General features: G+C 51.9%; 1 protein-coding gene across 5 annotated transcripts; it reads right to left on the reverse strand.

The window, feature by feature from the left end:
- Window positions 1-50: 50 nt before the first annotated feature.
- Window positions 51-12,209, reverse strand: HSH2D (hematopoietic SH2 domain containing). 5 transcript variants are annotated; one of them, XM_082381365.1, is made up of 7 exons: window positions 9,799-12,209; window positions 8,824-8,977; window positions 6,603-6,750; window positions 4,765-4,854; window positions 3,595-3,760; window positions 2,930-3,064; window positions 51-746 (listed from the first exon to the last, which is right to left on the reverse strand). In XM_082381365.1, exons 2-7 carry the CDS (start codon window positions 8,948-8,950, stop codon window positions 189-191), a joined length of 1,224 nt encoding a protein of 407 aa, XP_082237491.1. In that variant the 5' UTR covers window positions 8,951-8,977; window positions 9,799-12,209; the 3' UTR covers window positions 51-188. The 5 variants fall into 5 exon arrangements, with proteins under 5 accessions (XP_082237491.1, XP_082237490.1, XP_082237489.1 ...); XM_082381364.1 differs by having other exon boundaries at window positions 9,795-12,209; XM_082381363.1 differs by having other exon boundaries at window positions 8,824-9,267; window positions 9,795-12,209.
- Between the last annotated feature and the right edge of the window lie 75 nt (window positions 12,210-12,284).

A 12,284-nucleotide genomic window follows, 5' to 3' on the forward strand; every position in this document is an offset into this window, starting at 1 on the left:
TATTATTATTACTATTACTAATTATTATTAAAATGACCAGGTCACCCTACTGGCAATCGCAGGACCAGACCCAAGCAATGTCTTTATTACATTCTTCAGGTCCCTGAGGGCTAGTGGGTCATGGCAGAGAGCAAAAGGTCCAGGTGTGAACGGCCCCCGGCAGAGAGGGTCCCAGAGCCGGGGCGCACCTAGCAGTACCCGGGGGCGAAGGGTGGCGGTGAGCGGTACTCTTCAGGGAGACAGTCCTGTGGTTCTTTCAAGCCCCTTGGCTCCGGTTTGGACGCCTGTGAGGACAGGGCCCTCACGACTGCCTGGTGCCAGTCCCTGACCCTCGAGGTTGTCTCGCTCCAGCTGGTCGACCTTGAGGCTTTCCTGGAGGGCTCATCTCTGTTTCTCGGAGCTTGGGGCTGTGAGGGGCTTGTGGCCACAAAGGGGTCTATGTAGACGTTATTTTTCCAGGCTGAGTCTCCTGCTCCAGCTCCAGAGCCATGGGTCACCACCAACGGCCTGGGGTCCCAGAGCGATGAGGAGCTCGCAGCCACCAGCTGGGATTTCAGCTGCCGCTGGACCTTCTTGCCCATCTCGGGGAGCATCTTGAGATTCCTCCAGATTTTCTGGCGGGCCTCCTCAAGAGGAGCTTTCGGGGAAGCTTCCTCCGAAGTAGCTTCCTCCGTGGACGCCCCGTCCGGCTCTGCTAACGGCTTCCTTTCTTTTCGCCGATGGAGCAGGACCGGGTCTGTGAAGGTCTGAAACCGGGAGCAGGTGAGACCTGGGGCCACCCCGCCTACCACAGCTCTGAATCTGCCCCAGAAATTGGGATCTGGGTTCCACCCAGACATCCTGGGGCCAAGAAAGTCCCAATGAAAACCCCCCAACCTGATCCCACGCCCCACCCTTCCTGTCTCAGTAAAGGGCTTCACTGTCTCCCTCAGTGGCTGGCAAACTTTTTCTGTAAGGGGTCAGAGAGGAAATGTTTTCAGCTTTGCAGGTCAGTCTATGTTTCATTACTCACCTCTGCTGTTGTAGGGCCAAAGCAGCCAGAGATCGTACGTCAGTGAGCGAGCGTGCCTGTGTCCCCATAATACTTTATGGACACGGAAATGTGGGTTTCATCTGATTTTCAAGGGTCATGAAATACTATTTTTCTTTTGATTTCTTTCAGCCATTCAAAAACATAAAAGTCATGCTTAGCTCACGGGCCATACAGAAGGAGGCAGTGGGCCAGATGTGGCCCTTGGGCAGTAGTTTGCCAACCCCTGATCTACCAGGTTGTTCAGGCCCCAAACTTGGGTGTCATTTGTGGCAGATGCTGTCAATGCCCCATCCACATCCCTTTGTCCTGAGCATTTTGGCGCCCCCAGCTCCACTCCCAATACGCCAGCAGTGGGGACTCCGCCTTGGGGACTTCTTTGGCCACTTTGCACACCAGAGGTGCCAGAGAATTAAAACCTCCCAGAGACAGCGCTTGACTAATGACTGATGGAGGGGAGGATCAGCACCACAGCTCCTTGCCCCTAAGGTGGGGTAACTGAAGTGCGTGTTCCACAGGGTCCACAGGGGTAACCTGCTCACTACAGCACCCTCCTTTGGTGGCCCTCTCTCTCCTGACCCACTTTCCTGCTCCCCTCATGGCACCTCCTGGGATCACTTCCCAAATAATGGATGACCGGGGGACTCAAACCATGACAATGACCCTCTTCCCCTCACCCTCCGCCTCCAAGCCATCAGCAAGATCCACCCTTAGGGCTCCCTTTCTAGTTTCTCCCACGTGGATACTGTCCCTGCCTCCTTCCCGCCCCCAGACAGCCCCTTCTGCAGCCGGCAGCCACAGGGAACACCATCAATCCCACCATGCTCAAGCTCTCTCATGGCTCCTCAGCACACCTGGAACAGATCCCAGCTCCTCACCCTGGCCCCAAGACCCTGCATGACTGATCCCTGCCGACTCTGGCCCCTCACCTCCCAACAGTCTCCCTTTTGCTCACTCCACTCTGTCCACACATTGGCTTTTGTTGTTCTCCTGTTTTTCACGCTGAGCCTCAGGACATTTGCACGTGCTGTTTCCTCTGTCTGGAATGCCCTTCCTGCATCTCTGTGTGTGGTTGGCTCCTCCTCATCCTGAATGTCCCAGCTCTATGCCACCTACTCCAGGAAGCCTTCCCTGACTGTTCCCCCACCCTCACCTGCAAACCCACTGATGTGCCAGGTCCTCTCTGAGGGACAGGAGAAGCAGTGGTGAACAAGCCAGATTCCCAGGCCTCCCAAACCTCACAGTCTGATGGGAGAGGCAGGCAGGAAACATGAAAACTCATAAATAAACAAGACTTTTCAAATCTTACAGACTGCTCTGCTGCAAATAAACAGGATGATGTGATGGAGAAGGCAGAGGGGCTACTTTAGGTCTGGAGACTGGGGAGAGAGATACTTGAAGAAGAAGTGGTGAAAGAAGCCAGGCATGGGAAATCTGGGGGCAGAGCACACAGCACATGCAAAGGCCCTGAGGTTAGCTTGATGTGTCAGAACAGCAGAAGGGTTGGCAGAGGGGCTGAAGTTGGGCTGGTGATGGGTAGCGGGACCTGAGATCATAGTTGGGATTTTAATCTCAGTGCCTTGGGAAATCACTGAAAAGTTTTTTGTTTGTTTGTTTGTTTGGTTTTTTGGGGTTTTTTTTTTGCCACACCCCACGTGGCATGTGGGATCCTTGTTCCCTGACCAGGGATCAAACCCGCGCCCCGTGCATTGGAAGTACAGAGTCTTGACCACTGGACTGCCAGGGAAGTCTCCCTGAAAAGTTTTACGCTTGGAGCTACGGGATCTAATCTTCATTCTAGAAAGTCTCCTCTGGCAGCTGTTGGCCACCTCTGCTCCTGCATCCCCCTGCCCCACCTCCCACCTTCCAGATTGAAGGTGCCAGTTTTCTGTCACATACCTCCTCAAGTGGGGCCATGGGACAAGAGGAGGGATTCTGATGTTTGCTGAGGCCAAGAGCAGAGCTGGTGGCTTCCTCAGCCAATGCGTTGGAGAAAAGGAAGAGATCCTTATAATCCGCATTTGCTGGATCCTTCTGCGGGGCAGAGGGAACATGTAGCTTAGTCCCAAGGAGGGTACAGGGATGGGGCTGTGGTCCCAGATCCTGGAAATGGGGGCTCAGAGGTTGCCCCATCCACAAACCTTGTAAGGAAGAATGCCCCTCCCACAGCAGCTACTGAGGGCTAGGCCCTGCCCTCTGGGCCTTATAAGGAATATGCCACACTCACAGCCCCTTCTGAGGGCCTAGGCCATGCCCATCAATCCTTATTAGGAGATATGCCCCTCCCACAGCAGCTTGTGAGGGCTGGGCCCCACCCACTGAGTCTTATAAGGAAATATGCTATTCCTGTAGATCAGCCAAGGTTATACCTGGCACATGAATTCCTGTAAAAAAATCAGCCTGCGGGCCAGGGAACAAGGACCAGGAGGGGCGGGGCCACAAGGGAAACGGGGACCACAAGAATGACAGAATCACAAGAGGCTGAGGAGGCTGAGGGAGCAAAAGAGTCTGGGGAGCTTGGCCCTTGGGAGGGCGCTATGGCCCTTGGGGGTCCCAACCCTCACCTGCTGGCTGGGCTGCGTCAGCAGATCCCCATGTGGCCGCAACGGCTGCTGCTGATGGAAGGTGACCAAGGCATGTAGAGAGGCATGGGCTCTCTCTTCCCCAGGGATAATGAAGCTCCCATCGTCCAAAAGTTTCACCATGAAGTGGCGGCAGCAGTTCTGAGCTCTGCGGAGACACTGCCATCGCTTTCCCCATCATTCTGTCCCCACCCCCCCAGCCCTTGACCTGGCAGCATCATGGCTACAACCCAACTGCCTAGATTCCCTTGTAGGCTCCTCCACTCACCAGCCATGTGACACTTGGCAGGTGACTGCGCTGAGCCTCAGTTTCCCCCTTTATAACATGGAGCTACTAAGGCTGACCTCAGGACTTCTTGTGAAGATGGAACAAGCTACTGCAGGTAAAAGCTTAGCTCTGTGCCTGGCAAGGGGTAAATGATCAATAGAAATGACAACAATGAAAACTGGTACAGGTACCCAATAAATGCTCCATTATTAATGAACGGATGCATTTATTAATGGCCCACTACATGCTTATTACGTCTCATTTAATCCTCCCATCATGACTCTGAATTAATTTTAGCATTCTTATGTTAGAGATGAGGACTTTGAGGGAGGCACAGAAAGGGTGAGTAACTTGTCCAAGATCACACAGCGTCTTAAGTGGCAGAGCCAAGCCTTGGACTGTGTGACTAAAGGCCTAAGCTTTTCCCTCTATGGGTAACTCTGTAATAGGTCCATTAAAAAAATTTCTTTGGCCTGGAATCCTTTTGACAAGTAGTTTGTGCTACCGAATCCTCTAACTGAGATGCTGGATCAGGCATCGAGAACTTAAGGAGCTGGGCTGCCCTGGTTTCCCTTAACATGTCCCCCTGGGTGAAGTCAGGGAGTTGACATTTAAATGGTGGGGGAGAGGGGTAGTAAGGGGAAATGCAGCTGCCACTCTTGGGTCCCCAGCAGTTCCTGTTCTCAAACACACAGTCTCAGTTACTGCCAGGCCCAAGTCTGCTGGTTACAGCCAGACCTGCAGCTGCCTACTCTTCAGTTAGATCTGGCCAGACCCTCGCACTGGTTGCTCACTGAGAAGTTGTTGTATGAAGCACCACTTGCTCCTCCAAGGAAGCCCCAGAGCCCTCCTGTCTCTGCCCTGGTCCCTAGCCCAGGCCTTACTTGTAAGAGAGCGTGTAGCCCACGTGGCTGTGACTGACCCTGATGAGGAAGGATCCCAGTGGCTGTGACTCCAGCAAGTTCTCAGCATCCCTGGAAGGGCAAATACAGGAGAGAGATGGCTAAGCATCCTGGCCAGACATCCGGTATACCCGTCATCCCAGTACTGGTGCCCCCTGAGCCAGAGAGGCCTGTACTTTTCTGTTTTCTAAGTGAACAAACAGCCTAAAACTCCTTCTTTTCTTGGTTATTTCAGACCTTGGGATATTCAGGGACAGGGGTGTTCTCCCAGAGGTGGCAGGAAGCCTCTGATGACCTTGACCATCTCTCAGAGCCCCTGCTTGCCTTCCCAATGCCTGGAAGGCACCCCCCAGAGGCACCTTTGGGTAGATCAAGGTGTCACAGGTAATAAAGCAGGAGCTGCTCTTAGATGCATTTGATTTTAAAATCCAGCACTGCTTTTCATTAGCTGTGTGACCCCTGGTGAGGGTCAGTCCCTTTCTGACCTTCAGCTTCCTTAAGGCGAAAGTAAACTCTTACTCTCAGGGCCCCACTTGAGGACAGATGACGTGTGTGCAGCGTGAGTGTGGGAACTGCCAGCTGGTAAGAACACACAAAGATGTTCACTACAGTAACTCCCCTACATACGAACCTTCAAGATGCGAACTTTCAAAGATGCGAATATATTATAAACCTCTTACAGTACAGTACTGTTGGGTTGGCCAATAGTACTGTTTGGGTTGGCCAAAAAGTTCGTTCGTGTTTTCCATAACATCTTATGGAAAAACCCGAATGTACTTTTTGGCCAACCCAGTATATAGCCAATTGTGTTAGCTGGGTACCTAGGCTAACTGTGTTGGACTTACGAACAAATTGGACTTCCGAACACGCTATCAGAATGGAACTCACTCGTATGTAGGGGACTTAGTGTATTACTGTTACTATTATCCCGGGTTCACAAAGAGTAATGTGGCCTTCTAGGAGACAGAATGGGGATTTTGGGCCCGAGCTGTCTAATACAAAGGCCACTGGCCACGTGTGGTTGCTGAGCCCTTGAAATGTGACTGGTGGGAATCGAGATGTGCTTTTAGCATATAATACGTGCTGGATTTTGAGGACTTAGTGCCGATTACATGTTGAAATGAGAATATCTTGGATATACTGGATTAAATAAAAAATATGATAAAAATTAATTCCACCTGTTTCTTTTCACTTCTTTTAACAAAGCTACTAAAAAGATTTAAAATTGCAATGTGTGGCTCACATTGTATTTCTTTTGGTGCACCCCAGAACTCAGACACCATGCCCAGTTCCTCCTCTCTGTGGCTTTCACAGTTTCTTCAACTTCCTGCATGCAGAATGTGGCAATAAATGTTCTTCTAGCCATTTATTTAGAGCCAGCCCCTAGGGGTGACTAGGTGGATTTGTTCATGTCCTCAGAGCTCAGTCTGATGTAGGAAGTGCATGTTGGGACTGAGAGCAGCTGTTTGGGGCACTGTGTTAAGAAAGATTCTGAGGCTGCATTCTGCCATCATTGACTGGTGAGGTTGCATCCCCACCTGGGTGAGGTGGGGGGCGGGGGCCTGTCAGGTCCCTGGCAGTACTGGTCTGGTGGCCACTTGTATAGAGAAAGCTGAGAACCCATAGTTTGCTCAAGGTCACGTAGTGAGTCCATGGAGGAGGCAGGATTCAAGTCTGGGACTCCAGAGCTCTTTTCACCCACCCTCTTAACACACTTAGCTGAGCTAAGCCCAGAACTGTGCAGTAAAAACCTGCCTAGAGTCAGGGCAGACAAGGGAAGAGGGTGAAGGGCAGGGTGGAAGGTGTGGGTGTGTCCTTACTCTCTCGAGATGGCACCATGGAACCACTCAGGGACCCCTCCACAGGTCAGCTGGTCCACCTGAGTCTGCACGAACCAGTCCAGTCTTGGAGGCAGTGGTGGGGGCAGCTTTCTGGCCTCTGTCATGGCTTCCAGGGGTGAGGGGTGACCTGGGAATGGGAGGGAGGAAAGAGAGTCAAGGCTGGTCCACCTCGCACCTTTGCTCTATTCATGCAGCTCATGGTGTTTCCTCCTTTAAGAAGTCCCCTGAGCCAGTTGAAGTTGGCTTGAGTTTCTTGAGCACCTACTATGTGCTGGCACTTTATGCACATTCATTCATCGACTTGTCCCAAAACACCCCCCCCCACCAAGGATTTTTCCTTTTCCTTTTATTCTTATTATGTCATTACTACAAGTATTAGAAAGTCCCTTTTAAAAATATTTTTAAGAACTGAGTTTATTTAAATATTAAGTAAATATCACTGTCCTGGGAGGGACGTGGAGATGGCAAAATGATAAGTGAATGAATGAAACAGCAGGTACACAGTGGGTGCCATAAAAGGTTGCCATGGTTTCATTAAACACTACAGAGATGTGGCCCCAAACAGTTGCTTCTGCCACCACCGTCACCACAAGTGGTGGCTACAGATGGCACACCTATAACTTGTCAGGTGCATGGTTAATTCACACTCATTCTCAGCAGTTTTAAGCTCAGGTACCACAGGACTTTGTGAGCCAAGACAGAGAAAACAGAGCTGGAAAACAGAAAGAAAACAGTAGCAATTTGCAAAACAGTATTAAGTCAGTGAAAAACCAGCAAAAGGGTTGTGCCCTGCTGGGTTGTCCACACATGACCCCTCACTTTTACCCTTAATTCTGTCCCCAAACTGCAGCTCGCCCCTTCTCCTCCCACCCACTGGTCTAACTTTTCAATATCTCAGAAGGTTTTTGTTAGCAAGCTGTTTCCACAGGGAGGGGATGCGTTTATCAACCCAGTCAATACTGACTTTCTCCTGCCAGAAGACAGACACCAAGCACACCCTCTGGGGAAGGACCCAAAGGAATTCTGCAGCAAGTGAAATTAAATAGATCCATTAAGAAATGTTAAATGAAGCAGGGTGACAAATCAGTTGAGCCTAATCAGAGGCAGACCACCTGGGTTCAAACCCCAGCTCCCTCACTTAGCTGCTATGTGAACTTGAGCAAGTCACTTAACCTCTCTGTGCCTGAATTTTCATCTGCAATTTGGGGCTAATGATGGTAATTACCTGAGAGGGTACAGTTGGCACAGCGGTAAGCACTGTATGTATATAATGAACATTCATGAAACCAGTAGTGACCTAGCATGAGGTAATGTTTACAAGCTTGTTCTTTTTTTTCTACCTGGAAGAACTCTTACTTATCCTTCAAGAGTCAGCAAAAACATCCCTCCTCCAGGCAGCTTTCTTGCCTCTTCTCTAAGACAAAGCCCTGGGTATCCCTCTCTGTCCCTCACCTTCCCCACCATTCTGGTCTAGCCTTGCCTCATGGAGCTGGAGTGTCTCTGTCTGGCTCTGTCTCCCCCATATTAGGAGCTCTTGAGGATTGGGTCCAGGGCTAGGTTCTTTTGGATTTTTCTGGGTCTCCAGCATCACCTGGCACTGGGTGGGCACAGGGGAGGGTGCAGGGCTATTGGCTGATGAATGAAGTCATACTGTTTTAAACTTCTGACCCTGGCATTGAGGCCTCCCTCACCTCCTCATCCCCACATCCTTGCTCTACCCAAAACTGATCAAGCTGTCTCTCCTCTCCATGTCTTTGCCCATGCTGTGCCCCTGCCAGGAATGTTCTTTCCCTAATTCCAGCTCTATTTCCCAATGGTCACCTACCAGTGTCCCCAGAAAATTCCTCCTGCCTCTCTGGACCCCGCCAGCCCTGTCCCTCCTTCTGGCCCAGCCTGGCCCCCATGTGCTATCTTCTCAAGGGTGGAGATGAGGCTGAGGCTCTGGGGGCCCCGGTCTCACCCAGCATGGGGTGGGCACAGAAATAGGCACGTACCTGGGAGAACCCTGGCGGGGGCCCGAGGCCCTCACTCTGGCTGTGCCGTGGCACCTGCAGGAGCCTGGGTTTCTGTTCAGGGACTGCACGTCAGCGGGGTGGGGCGTTGCCCCAAGCGGTTCCTGTTTCCTTAAGTAGGTGAGCCCTGGGCGGGGACTAGGACACCCACCCCCCGCCCCGCCTCCCCGCCCCATCTGCAGTCTGACCGAGCTGCTGAGCTGCATGCAGGTGGATAGACACCCTTGCTCCATCCAGACCTCGACAAGCCTTTACTGAGCACCTATTGTGTGCCAGATCCTCAGGGAACAAAAGAGGTGACCCCAAGACAGGCATAGGTCCTGCCCTCCCAGCATCTATAACCTGGTGAGAAACGAAGAGAAGTGAGAAATGATTAATGTCATTGTTTCAAAGTAGACAGCCTGTCAGGAAGGGGGAACTGGAGTTGCAAGAACCCCGCAGAGGGGGGCCTAACTGATCTGGAGGAAAGGGCTTGCTGGGGGGGCAGGTAGGAGTCAAGTTGATTGCCAGGTTGTTGCACAGAAAGAGTGCTCTAGGGGGAGGGAACGGCAGGAGCAAAATCCCTGAGGCAGGATTGAGCCTGCACAGGCTGAGGCCTCACTGGGTGCCACGGGGCTACATTATGACTTGCTCTGTAAGAAAACAAACAAAAAAAAGAACACACCCATTTAAAATTATATTTTACAACCGCCTTGATATCAAGACCAACGTACCCTGGGCTGGATTTATTCTATATATTCATTATTATTGTATCCATTTTTTTTCTCCTGATTTTAAAACACTAAAACATTTTGGGGGCCCCTACACACATTGTGGGCCCTGAGCATGGGAACCCCTGCCTAACAGATCAGCTCGCCCCAGACGCGTGCTGGCTGCCTCACCCGTCCCCGGCACACAGGCAAAACCACTTCCTCCTCCCTTTTCAGAGAGAAACGGCCCAGATCCTTGTGGCTGAGCTGGGGGCCTCCCTGCGGACCTATCACCCTGGTGCAGCTGGTCTAGATAGCCCCCCCATTGCAGGCTCAAGCTGGATGCCATCACCATCCCCTGCTCCGGGGGTTGTTGACGGGGGTTGGGGGTGGTGGTGCTGGCCTTGTCTGGAGCCTGCGGGTCAGTAAGGCTCAAACAGGAGACACATGGAACCTGGTTTCTCACTCACTCACTGTGCGGCTTTGGGTGAGTCACTCAAACTCTTCTGGGCCTCAGTTTCCTCATCTGTGAAGTGGGCACGAAGATAGCCCTCCTTAGTCACGTGACGACGATTAGGCAAGACAACCTTCAAGCATGCAGCATGGGGCTCAGTTAAGAGCAATATTAGGACTCTTCCCTGTGACTTGAGCTGATGCCTTTGTGCCTGGCTGGGGTAGATGCAAGTTTGGCCTCCAGATCTCACAAGCTGGGCTGCCTTGGGCAACTCATTTCACCTCTCTGATCCTCCATGCCTTCCACGGCCCAATGGACCAGGTCCCAACCTCGAGGAGAGGAGCAATGCTTTGGGCAGGGGATCAGAATTGTCCAAGAGACCCTTGTCACTTAGAAAGTCTGGCCATCGGGGATCTCATTTACATAGAGTTCAGTCTCCAGAAACATGAGGTGTTTCAGTTCACCTCCAGCCCACACCCCTGAGGCCCCACCCCAGAGGGCACCACCCTGATTACCCTGACCTGCCTGGGGGTGATGCGGTCTTTCCCAAACTAATGTCCTCCCCTGAGACTGTCACAACAGAATCATCCCCCATCTCTTGGTGGCCACAGTCTTTGAACATGGCCCTCAGAGGAACATTCCAGAAGGGGACCAGCAGGGAGACGGTGGGGCTGGGAGACTCCAAGGCCCCTGCCCCTCTGAAGTCAGCCCCTTACCCTTCCAAAGTCAGGTCTGGGCTTCTCACTGGAGGCCCCAGCTGGTGAGTGGGACATTCACTGGCCCCCATGTGGGGTGGCTCTCGGGGTAGGTGGCCACAGTGGTGTCTCAGCCCAGGGATATGCTGGGGCTGTCGATGTCAGGGGTGGGGAAGCCCTTAGGCTCTGTCAACTCTGGGCTTGACGCAATTTCACAGTTCTCTCGTTCTCCAATGCCTCCATTCTATTCATTCATTCCACAAAAACTGACTGAGCCCCAACTGTGGGCACCATGTTAGGTGCTGGGGATGAAGCAGAAGACAAAACAGGCCCTGTTCATGTCATGCTGGAGCTCACACTCCACCGGGAGACTGATGCCACAGAAGTCCACATGCAGGAGAGGCTGGCAGAAGAGGAGACAGCAGGGGCAAAGGCCCTGGGATAGGAACAAACTTGGCACACTTGAGAAGCAGACAATAGGCAAAGTGTCCAAAAGGTGGAGACAACCCAAACGTCCATCAGTGGATGAACACATCAAAGATATGGTCCATCCACACAATGGAATACTGTGCAGCCATAAAAAGGGATGAAGCTCATGACTGATCTCTAAAACTTTATGCTGAGTGAAAGAAGCCAGATGCAAAAGGCCACATAGTGTGCGATTCTATTTATACGAAACGTCCAGAACAGGCAAATCCATAGACAGAAAGTAGGTTAGTGGTTGCCAGGGACTGAGGGAGGGAGAATGGGGAGTGACCGCTAATGGGTACTGAGTGATAAAAATGTTCTAAAATGGACTCTGGTGATGGCTGCACAAGGCTGTGAATATAGTAAAGACTACTGAATTGCACACTTCCGTGGGTGAACTGTATGGTGTGTGAATTACGTCTCAATAAATCTGTTATTAGAAAAAGAGCCAATGTGTCATCTGTCTCGGTACAAGAGGATGGTAGCTGAGGAGCTGCTTCCCCACCTGCCACCCCATCAAAGTCTTTAGACACAATGAATAGTAATGACTCTCTGAGCAAGAGGTTGGTACAAGGCTGGACTGAGGAGTTCAAAGATGCCACCTGACTTGGTTGGGGGGGCCACTGGTGGAAATTTGGGGCATTATGGGGCAAATACTTACAGCTCAAAGCTGTAAGCTACTTGGATGACTTGTTCCCCATTAGAGACAAGGTGTAAAAAGAGAGGTGAGCTTTTCTCTTGGGGCACAAGACAAATAATGATGCTAATGATAATGGATATGAATATGATGACACAATGTGACAGCAGTTAGCTTGGGATGCGCCCTCTCGCGGGCTCTTCATAGCCATCCTATGAGGTGGGAGCTATGATCGTGCCCAACTGAGGCTCAGCCCCTGGTTGTGCCGTGGGTCTGAAGCAGGATCATGGGGAGGAGACTTCCTGAGAGGTGAGGGGGGTGCTCAGAGTGGAGCGCTCAACTTGGCAAAATGGGTGCGGTAGGGACCAAGACGAGAGACACTTGGTGGCATGAAGGGGACTGATGTGGACTGAGCGGGTTAAGCCGGGGGTGTGGTGTACGAAGTGGTGCTGCGGGGAGGGACACCTCCTCGTTTTCCTGTGCTGCGTGTGTTCGGGGCAGGGGGCAGGTTGGGAAGCTTATTTTCCCAAGTCAGTCTTTTGATAACGGTGTCACCTCCTCAGAGCTTGGGGTGACCTTCTCCTCCAGCCTGGGGTAACCTGCCACCTCTACTTTGATCTTGTCCAGACCTGAGGCCCCTGCTGACCTGGGCTGTGTTTTAAATAGCGGGCATCCTGTGAACCCAACATCTGGCCACATCTGTGTA

The sequence above is a fragment of the Balaenoptera borealis genome (assembly GCF_965194805.1).
Source record: "Balaenoptera borealis genome assembly, chromosome: 2".
Taxonomy (NCBI): domain Eukaryota; kingdom Metazoa; phylum Chordata; class Mammalia; order Artiodactyla; family Balaenopteridae; genus Balaenoptera; species Balaenoptera borealis.